An 18591-nucleotide genomic window follows, 5' to 3' on the forward strand; every position below is an offset into this window, starting at 1 on the left:
TAATGATACCTAAATTTAGAACTTGTGAGCACCACTGGCCTGTAATCAGAATATGTTTTGCCCCGCTTAAAATGGAATTATATTAGTCAATTCGCATTAGCCAAGTCTGAATTCTGTGTCTGGTTGGATTTAGTTGCACGCTGCTGATGACAGAGCTCTGTTTGGCTTTTTGTTTGACCTGGATATGTGCATCTTTCTTAGTGCTGTCAGTCTTCTCTTACGTTGCTCAGTGTACTCCTTTTACTGAAAATCCGAGATCCATAGCCCTTTATTAAATTATAGAGTACATTTCTTGTACCTGTAATATTTACCTTTGAGCGTTAGGACCTTTTTTTCCTAGAAAAAAGACCTTTTTTTCCTAATCCTGGCACAAGATTTTGTAGGAGTTTCTTACTGTAACTTTTCTGAAAATTCTTGAAAGAAAGAAAAATAAAAAAGGAACAAGATGACATCCAGGCATCTTTGTGGGAAAGTCTTTAAAAAAAAAGTAGTAGTAATGAACACATCTGCATTTTATTTTATTTTTTTTTAAATTAAAGAGTATATTTTGTGTAAGTAATTGCACAGAAGCCTTTTAAAAAAGAAGGATCCCACCTGTGTTATGGACTGTAGATGTGCTTTCTATAGCATTCTGTCCCCTCTCTCTGTATTAATTCTAGAGGGCTGCTCTAAACTGACATAAAGCCTTTTCGTTGTGGACTTGATTTTGTTGGTATGCAAAGAGGGAGGGTAAAAACCAGCATCCTGTCTTTCATCCTTCTGGATGAGGATTAATCATGATCACAGCTGCAGAATAATGCAGATCTTAGCTGCTGGGCTGGAGAGGGGGAAGGGACAGGCAGTAGGGAGAGCAAAGCACATAGGCTGTCTTTACTTCCACATGCCCCTTCTACCCTGTGTTTAACGGAGGAGTGGCAAGAAGCAGACTCTCCGAAACTGTTTTCCTTCCATTGACTTAGCGGATCCCCTTGTATTTCAATTTATGCTTGCCGTCTGCCAGAAGCATTCCTTGACTTCATGTGCACTGTCCCTTACTACAGGATACAGCACACTACTGTCTTCACTATATGAGAGCAATTCATATTAAATAAAGGCACAGATTTGCTGTTGCCCCAGCTTACCTTTTTTTTTTTACTAATTAATTTTTCATGCATCTTATGTTTTTTCCTTTAATCACAAGGAATGCATTCAATTTACCAGTAAGACACACACACAGAGTTTTTGCATGGCTTACTTGTTTTCTTGATGATGCATTAGGCAACAGATGCTGAAATGCTGCCGGCTCGAAGGTACACAGATTTAGACCACTGACTTGTACTATGTTTCTGTACATAGCCCCTAAATGCCTTTCAGGTCAACTGTTTTTGAAATGGATAAAAGTGTGCTAGTTCCTTCAAGGTAAATCAGAAGGATTATGACATCTAGGAAGAAGAAACTGCCAGACAGCTCGTGAGCAGTATAACTAGGACTGACCCAACAGCATCTCTAAAGCTTCCAATAAAATTGCCTGAGGAGTCTGCCAAGAAGCCAGATGCTGCTGCTGGAAAAATACCTTCTGTAGCTTGGCATTTGTCCTGTAATTGCTTCCAAGAGAGAATAAACTGTAGCATGACAGTAGAAGGTGAATGGTTCCTCACTGCATGCTACTTGTGTTATTTTTAAAAATGTTTAGAAAATAAGCATGGTTTTGTGATGCATTACCACTTGTGCAGGTCTGTATACTCGTTTAGCTGCTTAAGAGTTCCCCATCTGAATAATCAAGAGCATGTGGGTTTTTTTTTTCCTGACATTTTAGCCTGGCAGTGGCTTGATTTTTCTTTTTCTTTTAAGTAATTCCTTTTACAGGGTCCTTAACCTGATCACTTAGGCTTTGATTCTGTAAGTGTGTGATGTGGTCATGTAGACCTCTCCAGTTGCATGGTTATAGCAGAGTGGAGACCGGTGTGTTTCCCTGTATGGAATTATGATACAGAAAACAACACCTGGCTCACGCAGTTTCAAGGGTTAGATTGTCAGGTGGGGTTTTGCCCCCTATAGTATATTTTCCAGCTATGGGAAGAGTGCTGTCTTTTATTATTTAGAAACATTGCTAAATCTTACCCATGAACAGAAAAGGCATAGAGCCTGACTTCTTATGGGAGGTGCTTCTTCCCTTTTAAACTGGTTAACATTCTTACTGATACAAAGCAGAGGCATTTGTGGAGCAGTGTATAACATAATCAGATACAAGGCACTGCATTCACAAATGAGATGAGAACAGATAAGTGAATTCAAGAAAATTATTTCTGGTTTGAAATTTCTCCAGTAAAATCTAGCAGCCGTTCTCAAATACTTCTGTTTGGTATCATTCAGAAGTCTGCCTGGTGTTCGTCTTAGCAGTCGTGTGGAATTACCTTCATGAGTGACATCGCTGGTTTGAAGACTGGAGTATGTAAATGAAATTGTCAAAAGTATTTCTGTAGCTGAAAGTAATTTACTAGACTATTTAAAATATTGATACTTGGCAGTTATGGGACAACAGCATAAAAATAATTTTTGCTTGTATGTGTAAATTCACGCTTACAGTCCCAGAAAGCTTTTTGCTTTTTCCTCTTTGCTCTGCTAGTCAATGAACTTTGGTAGAAGTCTGGTGGTTGGGTTTGGTGTAATAAATCAAAAGTCCGTTTACAGCAAGGTGAAGTCCTCTGATTAGTTTTCCTAATACTTAACTGTCAGGGAACAAGGGCTCAGTGTTGAAAAATAGCAGTGAATAAAGATCCTGGCATAGGGTTTTTTGTTGTTGTTGACATTAGGAAAGTTTGCTTTGCTTTGCTGTAATGTCGGGAAGCATTCAGAAAATTGAGGGGCATGATGTATAGGTTAACTCGTGTGACTGAGCAAATCTCAAAGGGACCTGGAAAAGTTGGTGCAAAATTCACATCCATTAAGGTCAGCATAAAGCATCACTTCAAGCTCTCCTTCACCTTTCAAAGTATAGCTTAAGTTGGATCTTGTGTAGGTGTTGTGAGGTATTTTATTTAAAATGAATTAGAGGGTGAGTCCCAGTTCAGTCTCACTTGCAATATTAAGTCATCTTGAAATTAAAAAAAAAAAAAAAAATTCTATAAAGGACAGGAGATAAGTTGCCTTCAACTTACCGTGCCACTTAAAAACATGCTGAGCTGTCCAGGATGTGGGACATTTAATTCCATAACCTTTTCTTCCAATTAGAAGGCACAGATTCTGATTGTGAGAAATTTGCATTTAAATATAAAACGTGGTGTCTCTGACATTGCTTTTACCTTCTCCCTGGTGATGCTCCTGACTGCATACTTCTCCCTTTCCTTTAGTGTGATTGCACCACTGCGCTTTAGTAATCATTTAACAGCTCTAATTACAGAATACTGTGATCCCAACTGTGTACTTTGTCCTTTTTCCCTTCTTAGTCTTCACTCTGTTTCTTTGGTGTCGAGAGGATCGCAAAAGAGCCGTTCTTCTTTGCAAAAACAAATTCCAAAGAGCCTGCTTTGGTAATGTACAGATTTGCATTTTCTTGTTGCTTTAGAGTTAATGACATTGAATTTTAGACATACAAGGGTTGGTTGGTCTGGTGGTGTTTACATCAGTCACGCCGGCATAACTTCACTGACACTAATGCAGATACACCAGCATAAAATTGGTGTAACTCCAACTCCATTAAAATCAATGGAGTTACGCCAATAGAAGTCAAATGTAACGCTATTGATTTTGTGCTGGTGTGACTTTATTGACTTTAATGGAGGTAAGGCAGTTTTCTGCTAGTGGAAGTCAGATCGCAGTCAGGCTGTGCCTGGGCAGTATTTGTAGCAGTTGTGAGTTTTGTTTCTTGTTTGTTCTTACACTGCGTTATCAGAAATTCTTTTTCTTTTCTGCTTCAGGGTCAACAATGTAGTAGTCTGGGTATAGTAAAGTCTTGGCATAACGCAATTCATATAGGAAAAGCATTTAGGTAATTCAGTTTCACTGTGAGCACAGGGAACCTCTAGTCCAATCTGAACGACCTCCTACGTTTTCTGATAACATAGCCTCTCAGTATTGAAGGAATGATGTGACGTTTTTAAGCCTGTTTCATTCAGTGGCAGTGCTCTTTTTTTATGTAATACCCTGCAAAAGCTTACAAACAGCACTTTGAGTGGAGTTTTGCATCTCGGAGCAGAAAAATATGCTTAAAGGAACAACATGTGTTGTATTTATACGCCCAGCACACAGAGGTTTTGTGACTAATTTTCAGCTCCCTGGACTGGAGTTGCATTCCCTGCTACACAGGCAGAGGAGAAGCAAACACGAGCCTGTGTATCGCTGCCTTCCTGGGGTCTGGTGGGAGAGTGCCGGGACGTCTGTGTGTGTCTAGCCTTCTCCAGGACTGACTCGTTTCGTTCAAGGCTGCAGATGCACTTGTCAAGCAGACTCGCATGCTTTCTTATGGAATTGAAGGCATACAGTGCTGCCACGACTGTTTTTAATAACTGTCATTTCCATTTTGATTTCCAGCCTTTAATTTTCTGTGGCCATAGATTTGGGGTTTGAGTCTGTCCCTTCTAGCCTTGCAAGACCCCTGAAAGCAATGCTACTCCCACTGCCTGATGATGCTCCCAGGTATATACCTAGCTCAAAGAAGAGGTAGGTGTTAACAAAACCTGTGGAAGGGATGTTAAATGTTATTTCACAGAGTTGAAGCTGATACCTGATTATTGGAAATCAGACTGAGACCAACTGGAGGGAACACAGCAGCACTGGAATTATGCAGCACTAGCTCTGGCCAGCTATAGAGCAGAGCAGAGGAGAGCAGCAAGTCCTGGGTTCTCAGTGCTGGGTGGTTTTTTTGTTTTTGTTTTTTAAAAAAAAGGCTTTACACTCTGATTATAGAAATTCTTGTCAGAGGATGAATTTCATGTTGAAAGCATGGAAGGAAAAATATAAATGTTTTTCTGTTGGTCTTTAGCAACTGGCTCAAATCTAGCAGTTTTTCTTAAAAATACCTGAATACCTTTCCACAGAGAAATTATGAACTGACATCATGTAGTTTTTCCTGAATGCAAAATGGCATATTTTGAAAGTATATTTCAAAAATTCTGTTACAGCAAGGTTGATGTGTTCTGTTTTGCCTTTGTTTCCACAATGCTGTCCTCTGTAATATTAAAATGAAATGTTAGTAATTTCCCATTAAAAATGTTGGTGAAATCAATTCATTCCTGTGAAAAGCATCTTTTTAATCCAGTCAGCGTTTTCTAGCAAGTAGAAAATTCACAGCACTTGTGGTGAATAATTGGTGAGGTGGAGTGTAGTATTCACCACTACATGGAGTGATTTCCAGGAGGAATTTTAGTAATTATTCCTGCTGTCATTGGAATACTAATAAACATCGTTCTTTGGAAATATTTTATAGGTCAATTTTTTGGCAAGATGCTCTTCTAGTGGTAAATCAGCTTCAATGGTGCTATTTACACCATCAGAGGAACTGGGTAGCATGCCTGAAAGATGCCCTAGAGATAGAATAATGAAGCATATTGTAAACCACAATAAATTTAATAAAATGTGTTATTGGCCTTAGTTATATGTAGGTTTTTAAAAAACAAGCTTCTTGTTTTTAGGAGATGAGAAGTATTTTATAAATACAACTAAACAAATAGCAACTATATACAATGGGAAATTAAATGTTACGGTTTGAGTACTAAGTAGTTTTCTGATGTCGGAAGAATTAAAAAGGGTTAATCAGGAAGTATTGATTTGGTATCTCACTACAGACATAGTACAGACAGCATAATAAAGCACATAAATCTCCCCCCTTCATCTTTATATATAGAAAATTAGAGGTGGAGGGGAGTACTTGCTCATTTTAGAGCAAACAAAACTAAGTATGAAATATGGAGGCGGTTGTGAGTCTTTGCAAGCTGTGTAGCTTAGGGAGGTAGTAGGAGGAAGAAGTAGGGTGCTGGGTTTCAGAGGAGAATTTGCAGTTTGCAAGGGGAGATTTGAGGAGCTAAACGGGGCTCTTGGCTTTCCGCATGTCTGCTGAGGGAATGAATTTTTGTGTAGCATCTCACTTTGTGCACATGAACAGTAAGCTTCCTTTTACGTTTACAGGCTATGGTAAAGAAATTGCAGGAAGAAGCAGTGATTGACATGCCATGCCATGACAGAGTCATTTGACTTTGTCACTAGAAACAGTTTATTATGCTGTTCTGTGGGCAAATGACAAAACTAGAGAAGAGGGACTGGGCACATGCAGTAGTCTAAAGGAGATTGTTTTCTTTTGCAGGCTTGCCAGAATTTTAATGCGTGAGCTGGCTTAGATTTTGCTGCTAAACGCGTTGTTATAGAATTTGCTTTAATGAAGTATCTACACAGCCATCTTCTCCTGTTTGCTTTTCTTTTCCTCCTCATTTTCTCCTCTGTGTCAGTATCTTAAGCTCCCTCTTTTACCTCGTCTTCCTCATTTTCTGGTTCTTACTTCTAGGCTTTATTAACTGAAGTATATCAGTGGGTTTTGGACCAGTCCCTTGGGTTTCAGTTGGGAATTAGTGTAGCGCCTTCTGTAAAAGATTAATACTGTGATACCAAGTGGCTTCCCGCAGGATGTTCGCAAGACCTGACCATTAGGGAAATGAGCTGATGAGTACAAAATAGTGTGAGCATCTCTAAAGGATTTAATGGCCTCCTCTCTCTGGAGGGTATAAAGGGCACTGGTGGCAAGGATGGGTTTTTCCACTGTCTGTTTGTGTGCGGTCCCACTGAAGTTCTGTGTTAGGCGTCGTGGTCAGATGGGAAGTTGATGAGTAACATTTTTCTCCCTGGATAACAGTCCTTCGCGCTTGAACTGTTTTCAGTTTTCCCGGATCACAGCACTTTTAAAATAATTTTGTTGTTTATATTTTGCCCTTTTAATATGTTTGGGCTTTGTTTAACACTTGTAAAATGACGGGCGTCGACGTTCCCTTACAGATGATTATATTGGGTGTTTTGGAGGAAAGGAAACGAATTGCAAGACTTCAGAGGTATAAAAGCAAGAGCTAAGGATGGTAGCGTGGGTTTTGTTTTGTCAAACCAGGGTTTGGGAGGTACCATCCTCTTGTCAAATCCCACTTTGGGGCTGTGGAGAACTTAAATACCTAGGGAATGCCAGGGCTTAGTTACAAATCCGTTCTAAGACTGCTTTTCCTTTACATAAGCAGATGGAAACTGGTTTCAGGGGAGGGAACTTCTTAAGTTTTGAAGCCCTGAAGAAAATTAATAAATTCATGTATTTTAAAGCCAGAGGGGAAGTGTTATGATCGTCTTGTCTGACCTCCTTCATAACTCGGGCCAGGGGAAGTCGCCTAATAACCCCTTCACGAGCTCGCTCAAGCGTGGTTGAAGAAACAAATGATTTGACAGAAATTGTTGTTTTACAAATGTGTGGGGGAGGCGGGTGGAGCATGTGACTAATTTCGCTGTGCGTAAAAGGTCCAACCTGTGTTAATCCTAACTGCAAAGCGAATTTACAAAAATATTTCTTCACTAAGGCTTTAGGTTTTATGCCGGCGTAGGAGTAATACAGAATGCAGCCTTAAGACTTCTCTTGGAATTAAAAGCCAGTTAATTCCAGAATGCGCTGATTGTGTTCCTGCTGTAGCCACTTAATAAGGGAACAGAAAATGTCAGTATTTTGTTAAAACGAAGAGCTCGGAATCCTCTTTAGGAAAAGCTGAGGCATGCACATAACATTGTAATAGCTGGAACAGTAGCAAGGCACACAAGAAGATCGTTAGAGTGGATATGTGTAAGATGATGGATTTTTTTTTTTTAAATGCAGCTAACAAAATTTTGTCTTTAGAGCAGAGAGAGAAATGTGGCAGAACTGATCAAAGAAAATAGCATCTCATTGATAAAATACATGCTGCAGCACTTCCCACAGTTGGAAGACCGTAGTATTTAACAACAGTGACCTAGATTGGAGGAGACAATAAAAGCTGTTGTGGTGAAGAGCAGATTGACTGCCATTCTCATCTGGGTAATAAACGGCTGAAATATGGACAGTACATGGAAGTTTACTAATGTAGCTTACATAAAGACCTATACTTTTGGAGGAATTGTCTCTGTGGCAAATTCAGTTTGAACTATAGCTTGCATCTGACAGATGTTTATGTGCTCCTTTACAAAGATATCTATTACTTTATTCAAGGATCTATGAGCCTGCGAGAGTATGACCTGATTAGGTTTTAAAGTAAATCAATATGTGAACCTGTCCAAAAACAGACGTGCATTTATTTTAAAAATATTACTCAGTGGGATAGCCTCGAGGGGCTATAGCTTTTCTGGAGAGTTTCAAATGAGATAGCAGTCATATGTTGTTACTTTAAAATATTCAGTGCCATTCAGATGCTACTATTTCAGCTATCTTGTTGAAAGTAGCTGACAACAGGAGATGACATTCTTGATGCTTTGTACCCACAGCAGTCTTCTAAGACATTAAAACTTGCTTAACTCTTGACCCTGGGGGTATTTTGTATTTCTGTTTAATTTTTTTCTTTGTTTCATTTTTTTTAAATAAATGGACCTATTATAAATATTTTCCTTTTGTTAAGTGGTTCATGTTAGTGCTTCTTGTAAAGTTATGCAGTTAACCTTTAGGTAAATATAAATCCAAATTCTAGAAAAATAAACTGTCCATCCAGCTGTGACTTGAGAGATGCTTTAAGTAAGTGCCATTGAGCTGTAAAGACTGATGCATCCCTACTGTGTTGTAAAACTAAATATTATTAAATTGGATTGTGTGCAGGGGAAGGGAAGGAGACGGGGGTTGCGAGGGACATCTGTTCTCTGCAGCGCTTTTGTCCCCGTTTGCTGGGGGGATTTCAAGCGTAACTCTGTCGACGGTAGGGTGAGGTGGTTCCCTCACAGCACAGTGAACGCATTGGTCTGTGCGGGAGCCCAGCCGTCACTGCACGTGGTGTCCCACCGTGCCCGTGTCTGGGGGAGAGACGTCTCCCTGTCCATGGACCTGTCCAAGGAGCGCTTCAGATCCTGGAAGACCGTCAGTTTTGGGGCTGTTATCTTACTCCTTTTCTCTCTGTGATCAACCTTCATTTGCTTTGTCCTTTTCTACTGTTTTCTTAATTAAGGATGTTAATCAGAATGCTTTTAGTTTATTCAGGTATTCCAAGAAGGTGTATTTAGCAAGCACTGTGACTTTGATTTGTATGTTGCTTTTTTTTTTCCTCCTTTTTGCTATGCGGCACTTATTCAGACTCCATAGAGGAGGAACAGGGAATTTTGTATTTCGAAATCAGTTCAGCAGATTTTGAAAAGCTATCTTTGAATATTCTGTAATACACATACAGATTTGAAGAGCTTATTAAAGAAAGCCCCTGACACACTTCAGCACTATTAAATCACTTCAGACGGTGCATGGCAGTGTAATGTTACTGAAGCATTTTAAAATGTTAAAAGAGCCTGGATTTGAAAGTACTAGTGGGTTCACAGCCCTTACTGTGAGAGGTGATTTAAACTGTCAAAACTATTTCAGTGTTTGCAGTGTATTACTTTCTTAAATTACAGAGAAGGGACATTAGTAAATAACTATTAACCGTAGTTAATCTCTGGCCAGCTACCCAGCTGATATGCTGGGTTAATTTCTTTATTAAATGCTTATTTAATAACTGGGCAGCTGTTCAGACAGGCCAGATGGACTTCACTGTAATTGTGCGAACAATGAGAACTTTTTCACAAAAAGAAAGGGCAATAAGAAGATGCATTTAGTGAGGGGACATCATGACAAATGGCTTCAGGACAGTATGGTCCTCTGCCCTCGACAGACTGGCTGAAGTAGGTGGCTCATCCTTCAAAGCAAGAGGGACCAGACTGGCAGTAAGAATTGCAGTAATGCTTTATTCTTTGCTTGGTTGTTTATTTTTTGTGTATTCTTTGCCTCCACAGCCCATACATCCGTAGTCCTACTTGCAGCCTTACAGCCTGCCTCCCTTGTACTGCTCCAGCACATTTCTGCAGTTACTGCTGTGGATTCACAGCTGGTGCGTTTGTGTATCTCCCCAACAAATACATGTTATGTAAAGGTGTAGCTTGCTCCCTAAATGCTATCCTTTTGCCTCCTATCCCATTTGTATTTTGTGGAAACTGTAAGGTTTAATTATCTGTATTTTCAGAGTTCTTTGCAAGAAAAATTACTAGATGGGCGTTAAGACTTACAGCTTTGTATACATGGAAGCAGATTCTATTATACTGGAAACATCATAAGCAAGAGGAGTAGCAAAGTATGATGTTCTCAGTATGAGTAATGAATACATTTTTAATTTGTCTTTGTTCCAGTAGGAGAACGAAAGCATTGAAAGAGCATTTGAGGAGTAAAAATCTGACCTTACTATCTGGCAATATGTTTTTACCTTGGAATTGTTGCATTTAAGAATTGACTCCTTGCAGAAGTTTTTGCTTTTGGTGACATTTCCAGCTACTTCCCGGATCGTAGTCTTTGTCCTCCAGCTGCTGGTCCAGAAGCACAGGTCTTCTGTACACCTTGTGTGGTGTCTCTAGCCTGTGAAGACATCTCAGATATGCCAAAACATCTCAAACAGGACTAGATGACTTTGTTTAAGCATCTAAAATTGTGGGCAATTGACTCTGTAGATGGAGAACTTCATAGGTTTCTTCCTCAGTAAGCTTGCAATGTTTTGGGGTTTTTTATGTTTTAAACTCAGAAAATGACTGTTATTTTTGTTTCCTTCTTTAACAGTACTCGAAAGGAGTCAATGAGATGAACTGTTTGGGTTATAGTATCTGAAAGGCTAAATTATTCTCTTGAAGAGACGTTCTAAATGAGCCTGACCGAGATCCTGGGTCTGTGTGAAGAGGACTAAGGATATAGGATGTCAACTGAGACAGAACTTCAAGTGGCTGTTAAAACCAGCACAAAGAAAGACTCCAAAAAGAAAGGTAGTGACTCATTTCTCTTTATTTGTATGTATTTTGTACTTTAATCAGCTCCTACATCAACCACCTTTTATGCATCTGTGATTCTTCTGTTATCTCTGCGCTCAGTGAAAGTAAAATTTGTGAAGCCCAGTGGAAGTCTGGTATGGGAGCATGGGATTTGATTCTCTGACATAAAAAATAAATCAAAATATATTTAAAATGTAAGAAAGAACCTATGTATTACAGTTCATTAATTTTTACTCTATATGTATATTGCAGTTGTTTCACAAATGGAAATACAATTTTAAAAATTACTCTTAGCAAAAGATAACTTTCTTTCTCTGTTGATAATAACTTTTCTTCTAAAGGCTTTGTTTCTACTTTGTTTTGAACTAACCAGAGCTTAAATGCACTTTCTGTTACTGGAGGCTGAATCTTACTGACACTTTGTAAAGTTACAGAGAACTCAGTAGCAATCTATAGAGAGATTAATTGTAATGTGGTAAAGGAAATATAAACAAGAAGGAGGAAAACTCAAAATTAAGGAGAAGCTATGAATGAATGCACGGTTGGATAAGTTCATAGTTGTATTTACAATTTTGTGTCAGATTGTAGGGCAGTTCTTTGGACTGATAAGCATGAGAAATGGGACTATATGAATTGGTGCTTATGAGTGCTCAGGAGTGCTTATTGGTGCTCAGGAGTACTGAAAGATTTTTAGTAGGGATTTTCATCCTTAGATTTTTATTAGTATTTTTATTGCTTATGTTTTTAAGTGCTGTTGAACTTGGAGGCCACGACCTTGAATTCTAGTGGTAATTCATGTTGTTCTGTGTAGCCATCTTTGATTTTTTAAAAAAAACTTATACAGATAATGAAATTGAGATTGAAAATAAATTTAATATTAATTGCTCAAATAAAGTAAAACAAAAAGAAAAAATAATAATAATTTTGATACTTGAGGCAGCAAGTATTTTCAGTTTGTCATTCTGTTTCTTTTTGTGGGTATATAATTTATCCATTTACTTATGGGGATTTTTTACATTTTTTTAAGACAAAAAATATTCTCATCTTTTCTCATATATGTGTGTGTTGCAAATTTTACTCATCTTAGATATCTGATAAATAACTTGTTCAACTTCTGGGCAGCTATACCTTTTACTGCGATGATTCTACCAAACTGGTAATTAAGGCCTTGTGTTTGCTATAGCTTTTGCTTCAGAAATCTTTATATTAGCATTTTTAAAAAGAGACACAGCAATTAAAAAAATTTAAGCATTTGTTTGGGAAGATGGTTTAGAGTTCTTATGACTACTGTAGGCCTAAACTCACGAGGAAAAAAGATTCATTTAAGACAAAAAAGCTGTAGTTTGGAAAGGTAAAAATAGGGGAACTTTTGATGTAAATGAGAATGTGATCTGAGAGAGATGTTTATCAAGGCAAGTAAAGAAAGTAAAGATGGTTTGGTTGTATGACCGCTTAGTATTTTTGGGCAGGCAGGAAATTAAAAAATGTCAGTTCTTTGGAATACGGATAACATCTTTTTTATGTATGTCTCCTATGTTATTTCTTCTGCTGGAGGGCGAAACTTTTGAAAACAGCAAACAACTGTTTTAGGAACTTGATGTTTATGTTAATAAAATTCAGCATCTACCTTCTAAAAACATTTTCATAAATCATAATAACTGAATGCTTCTCTGCACAAAATCTGATTCTATCCCCCAAATGGAAATTCTGAGAATTACCTTTACTGCTGAGAAGTATAAAATACATTCTGTGGCAGCGATCAGAGCTCCCTGCAGCACGTACAACTATCTGAAGAACTGGAAGGGACAGCGTACGGCAGTAGCACATCTCCAGAATTAATCTTCTTCTGTATTGTATGTGCAAGTCTGAGTGCATCCGATCACATCCAGGCATCCGCAGGCGTCGTGGTACAGTGAATGCTTTATACAGACAAGCCATACAATTCAGACGGTGTTTGCTATTCAGATCCCACGTAATGAAAGTCAAAAGAAACTTGGTGTGCTCATTTACTTGTCATTGAATTGTATGTATTTGCGCATATTTCAACAATGAGCCTTTCCCTGTATAGTGTGAATGATGGACATGTGAAAAACAGGGAATTTTTTTTTTCTTATTTTTTCCCAAGTTCATTAACTGCGAGCAGTGACAGGTAGCAAGTACTAACATGAAGTGTCTAATGTTACTAATCAATGCGTTTGATTATGCAATGGAACTGAGTTTTCCCAAGAAATTATTCTTTGCTTTATAAACAGAAATTTCAGCTCTAGTGTGTTTCCAGTGAATCACGTTTTGTTGTACTTCTGCAAGAGCCATGCAACCATTTCCATCCAGAGCAGGGAGAGGCCTCTTTTGCTGTGTTATCTACTGTTCTGGTAGTTCTCCTACCATCTGCAGTTCACAGCACTGCGCTGACAAAGAGCAGTAAGTTTGATAATAACTTCTTAATGGAACAACTGACCCACAGGTGTGTCCCACACTGAAGATCTGGAGTGACTGAAAGGGGATACAGATTAGTATGGAGTTGAAGCGCGGGGCATGGTTCTTTCTTGATCTCAGCATAAGTCTTCTCTGTGGTGTCAGCTAAATCTTTAGATCTCTCTATACCTGTATAAGGATATAGTAAGGTAGTGTTTCTTATTTGATGCGTTGAAATAATGCAAAGCTTAATTCCTAAGATTTGTAAGGTATATGAATATAAAACATGATAAAGTGTTAGATAAATGCAAACTGCTATTCTTATTGAAGTACAATGGCTGAAAAGAAAAACGGTGGTTATTCAGATGATGTGACTCATACATCAGATGATGCGACTCGTACATTTGTGGTATAGTGGCTATCTTGAGTTAAAGGCACTGCAACATCATTAGTGAAGCAAACAATTTAATAACCTGGACGGGTTAGAGGATAGGTCCAGGAGGAGTCTCATGATATTCAATGAGGGCAATGTGAAGTCCCACTACTGGGTTGGACTAACTCCCTGCAGCGGGGTGGGATGGGTGTTTGAAGTTCTTTTATAGTTTCTTGTAATTGCTTTTAGGCTCTGTTGCATAGATTACTGATTTTTTGGTGACAGGCAGATAGTTTGATTTCTGCTGCAGATGGGGCACGTGGCATGAACGCTCCTGTGAAGTTACAGATTTTACCAAATATTTCTTTTATGTGTTGGGAACACTTATCTCTTTTTGTATTCATATGGAATGCAATTCTCTTACAAGTTATTATTAAAACATTTCTCATTAGGCACAGTGTTTTTACAGCCATAAGCTTTCTAGTCATAGTCAACTCCTCAGTCTCTCTCCGTTATCATCAGAGCTGGTTTGTAAGAGAGTATTCTGCTCCAACACTGAAGGATTATTACTACCGTTAGGACAAGAACTTGCATACAAAATCCTCTCAAAAGCTGATATTTAAGTAGAATCATAGCTGCAAAACTCTGATGTACAGTAGGTAAGTTCAATATTAACATGATAATATCAAATTGTAATTTTCTATGTTAACATTATCACCCTGGATAATCTTAAAAATAGGCTATTAAAAATCAAGCACTAATTTTGTGTTTTATTCAGTCAATATTGATCTGATGGATCTAGAATTCGATGGGCTCTAGAAATGCTACCTGGTCATACTCCCAGCACAGGGTAGGAGTTTTAACTGACTTGAAGATGTAGTTATGAAAACGGAGGTGAGCCGAGCACCTCCCTTCCTCTCCAGATTGTCGCTTTTTGCTCGATGTACTGTGAAGGTACTTACCAGTTGAGGACCCATGTTTCACCCTGACCTCCGCAGCCCTCCTTTCTACATCTTACTCCAGTTATGAGCTTACAGCACACTAGATGCTATTAGAGGAGATTATATTTCTGCCATCCCGCACCTCCAGCCCTAATCTTCATGCCACTCTTGGCTGATATCTCCTAGTAACTGTGTTGTAATTACCTTTTTTGAGAACTTGCTTAAATTTTATGAGGCATCCTGAAGAGGTTTCATGTTGCTCTCTAAAAGGAAATAATGCAAAATTCTCAGGAGATTTAGAAAACTCTGTTCTAGGACTGTTTTGGTGATATTTTTCGTGTGTATATGACTGCCAAAAATCATGTGTTCTTTAAGAAGCATTTAGAGAATTAATGATTCAAATAATGCACTTAGAGGCTGGGTTTGTTGTTGGTTTGGTTTTTTTTTTCATTTGTTTATGTCATCTGGTTCATTGAGAGGTGAATAAACATTACGTGGTTTTACCATTCAGGACAGGAAATTATAATTTTTTATTAGCCAAAGTTGTTAGAAGCATAAACCACGTTTGTCTTGTAGTACATGGGGGAAAAGCCATTTTATAAGTGTGTATGGATTATTGAATCAAACTGAAAACATTTACTTGAGCCTATTGGAATGAAAATTGATTTAGAAACCTCTTTGGGGAAAACGTGTTGCATTGATGGTGAATCCACACTGATAACTGCCTTGGAAAATCCTTTCTTGCAAAATTAACTTAAACAGAAAAACTGAAATCGGAGGTCAGTAAAGAAGTGAGCCAGGCTACCAAATTTTAACGCAGATCTGCATCTGCTTGGGGGAGGCCAGGAGACTTTTCTAGGGATTTGGTTTCTTCCTCTTGCACTTAAATTCTGTAATTATTCTGTTTGAAGCTTGGGTTTTTTTTGCAAAATCATCTCTCATTCTATCCCCTATATGGAGTCTGTAGTAAGACTTTTGAGTCAATTTTCAAAATGACAGGGACTTAAAAATGGAAGCAAAGACACAAAGAGGAGCTCAGGCATGTTGACAATCAGCATAATGATCTTTGATGCTAAGGATCCCCATGGGTGAAATTCCCTTATTTAATAGGTTTCCACTGCAATGCGTGGGAAGCACGTGGCATCTGGAAACAGATTTCACAGTAGGCAAGCTGCCAAGCCAGGGATTGCCATTACTAGCCAGTAGGAACGCGAAATTTAGAGGGGGTGTGATGTGCTACGTATCTACCAGAGCTAGATGCCTTCTCACAGCCATGAATTGGGCACTTTATTTTGACTGAATGAATATACAAGTTCTGAAGCTCTGCTTGAGGAGGGAAAGCACGAGCGGACTCCGCTCAGGGGGCTGTTTAATGCCAGGTAAGGAATTACCCTGCTTGCAGTAGCAGAGCAGAGGGTGTTGCCTGGCAGTGCTTTCTTGGTGGTAGAAGATCTGAGTTTGATCCTCTCGGGATCAGGGTGGCAAAAAGCTTAAGTGTCTCATTTTAACTGTCTGACTACTAATTAAAAGGAGTGCAGTGGCTCCGGGACCATTCACGTATAGCGGATTGGGCCTCTGGCAGAGTCACATCTATTTCCTGGGTCTTTTAAACTCTAATGAGAGAGTGGAGTCTGTCTGTCTATCTAAAGGAAAACCTTTGCAGCCCCAGAAGCAAAACTCTAGTCATACTAAGATCAAACAGGAGGTACCTAGTTAGTTTAAAAGCCTTTGGGGATAAGCAGCCCTTAAACAAGGTTATGTTTTTGTCATTTTCAGTTTTCATCATAGGTGCCTAATGCTACCCAAGTCCTGTTTTGGATTTCTTAGACCTCATTTGAATCTAATCTTTGGACTAATCATTGCCAAATTTGAGAGTGGCATGGAGGTTTCTGGTTGATGTGAAAGTTGCAATTTTGCTGATATATAGAAATCTCTATGCAGATTTTATAGGTTCATTTCCAGATTTGAACTTCAGTTTAAATTAATGAGTGAACAATGATGGTTGGGTTTTTTATTGTTTTTTAATTATTATTATTAAACTTTATTTTTACATTACAACTAACAACAATTAAGGCATCATCACTGTAATGAGGCATTTCAAGTTGTCAGATTGGTATAGGTTCATTTGTTTCTCTGATTACATAGCAAAGATTCATGGAAACCAGCAAAATTCACATTTTGCTAAAGGGCAATGAAAGAGGGGCACAGTCAGGAGTTTATTTCATTGACGGGGAGTGGATTTGCTTTGTTTCCTTGCAGTAGTTATGAGTTTTTCAATAATTTATATATCAAGTAACAGCAACATTAATTGATACACTAATTGAGTCCACATGCCTGCCTTTAACAAATCTCTTTTGTGAAGTGGTTACTGACAATATTAATTGCACATCTTTTGAGTCTTGATGTAAGTTATGAATTCTTTCTCAAGTTGAAAGAGGGTGGGAAAATCATTAATTTTGACACTGTGTAGCTGTAATTAACAAGAGTTATCCAATAACCTATCATAAATTAGAGAGCTCATGAATTCTGTTTTAAATACCGTGTTCAACCAAAGGGGGTCCACGGTTGTGTTAATGGAAGCATTCTTCGGGGGTGATGGATGTTGTCTCTTGTTGCAGTTAAAATGTTTACTGTTGTTTTTAATTGAGACACAGGTCTGCCTAAGTTAAGGTTGGAGCTCTTGTTACTTTGCTGCTCCTCAGTAGAGGAATCGATAATCTGTTGAGTGTTAAGAATAACGTTTCCTGAGAGCTTCTGTTATGTTATCATTTCTCAATGTTTTAACAGTCGTCAAAGCATTTAAGTTGAAACTAGTAATTAGGAGCTTAATGCAATGCAAGTTCCACAGAGGATTCGACTCATGTAACAGTCATTAAATACAGGGTGGGTGTTACCGTGCTCCAAGGCTGGCTGTACATTAGGAAATCTGTTGGTTGGTGGCAGTGAGGATCACCTATGCATCCAGTTCAGCCTGTGCTGTATATTGTTTGTGGCTTCATCCACTTACACTATTAAACTATGTCTGAGATTTGATTGAAATATGGAGAAAGTGAGGGGCTGGGACTGGTAAGGAGGTAGAACTTCCAAACAGGCAAATAAATTAATTCTCAGGGAAACTTTTTCTCCACTTGCAGTCATTGAAAAGACTCCCAGCAAAATTTGTATTAGGACCTTTGTAAATGGAAAGTTTTGTTTAGAGAGTTCAGGGAAGAAAATTCTGTCATGTAATGAATGTAACTGAGCAGGAGTGACCTAATTCATTCAGATTAGTAACTAAAATGCCTCTAGAGGTTTGGATTAGTAGACATTTCCTAATATGGTTCACATAGAAATATTCTACAGGGACAAGTGTGTTGATGATGATAATGTTTTTATATCATTCTTCATCCAAAGAGATTTGCTTGCCTAATAAATATTAATGAATGACTTTTCTGTGTTGCATTATGTGCATTTGAACATTTCTACTTTTCTGAAACATTTTGCCTTTTCCATTGACATTATGGGAAATTCTGCAAGTAATAATAAAATACATCAAAGTGTTGCTCCCTGTAAAGTACAGGTTAGAGGTATCAGCTGTATTGGTAAATGCTTCCATTTTGCTGAAGGGAAATCAAAGAAAAGTAAATCTGGAAAATGAGCTTGATCCCAGCAATCTTGGAAGCATTAAACTGCTCACCAATTTCCTCTGAAATAAACAGATAACACTTAGCATTAATGTCCACATTATTGCAGTGTATACTTTTTCGTATTACTAGGGAAAATTCCTCAAAACTTATATAACCTTATATAATTTATGGAAAGTAATGAGCTTTCATGACCTGTGTACATATGGGGGAAATGTAAATTAATTTCAAAGGTGGTTAGATCTTTGCATCAAAAGCCAGTGCTGATCTCTCAATTACTTTCCTAAGA

At 38.3% G+C, this 18591-nt stretch overlaps 1 protein-coding gene across 1 annotated transcript in view; it reads left to right on the forward strand.

Annotated features, from left to right (window-relative positions):
• The first annotated feature begins 10837 nt into the window (after positions 1 to 10837).
• The window catches only part of DAB1 (DAB adaptor protein 1), a 122783-nt gene continuing 115029 nt past the window's right edge, over positions 10838 to 18591 (forward strand). The window contains exon 1 of the mRNA XM_072867389.1: positions 10838 to 10944. Coding sequence (XP_072723490.1) covers positions 10878 to 10944 — 67 coding nt within the window. The 5' untranslated portion in view covers positions 10838 to 10877. The remainder of the gene's footprint in view (positions 10945 to 18591) is intronic.

This window comes from Ciconia boyciana, chromosome 7 (assembly GCF_034638445.1).
Source record: "Ciconia boyciana chromosome 7, ASM3463844v1, whole genome shotgun sequence".
In the NCBI taxonomy this organism is placed as follows: domain Eukaryota; kingdom Metazoa; phylum Chordata; class Aves; order Ciconiiformes; family Ciconiidae; genus Ciconia; species Ciconia boyciana.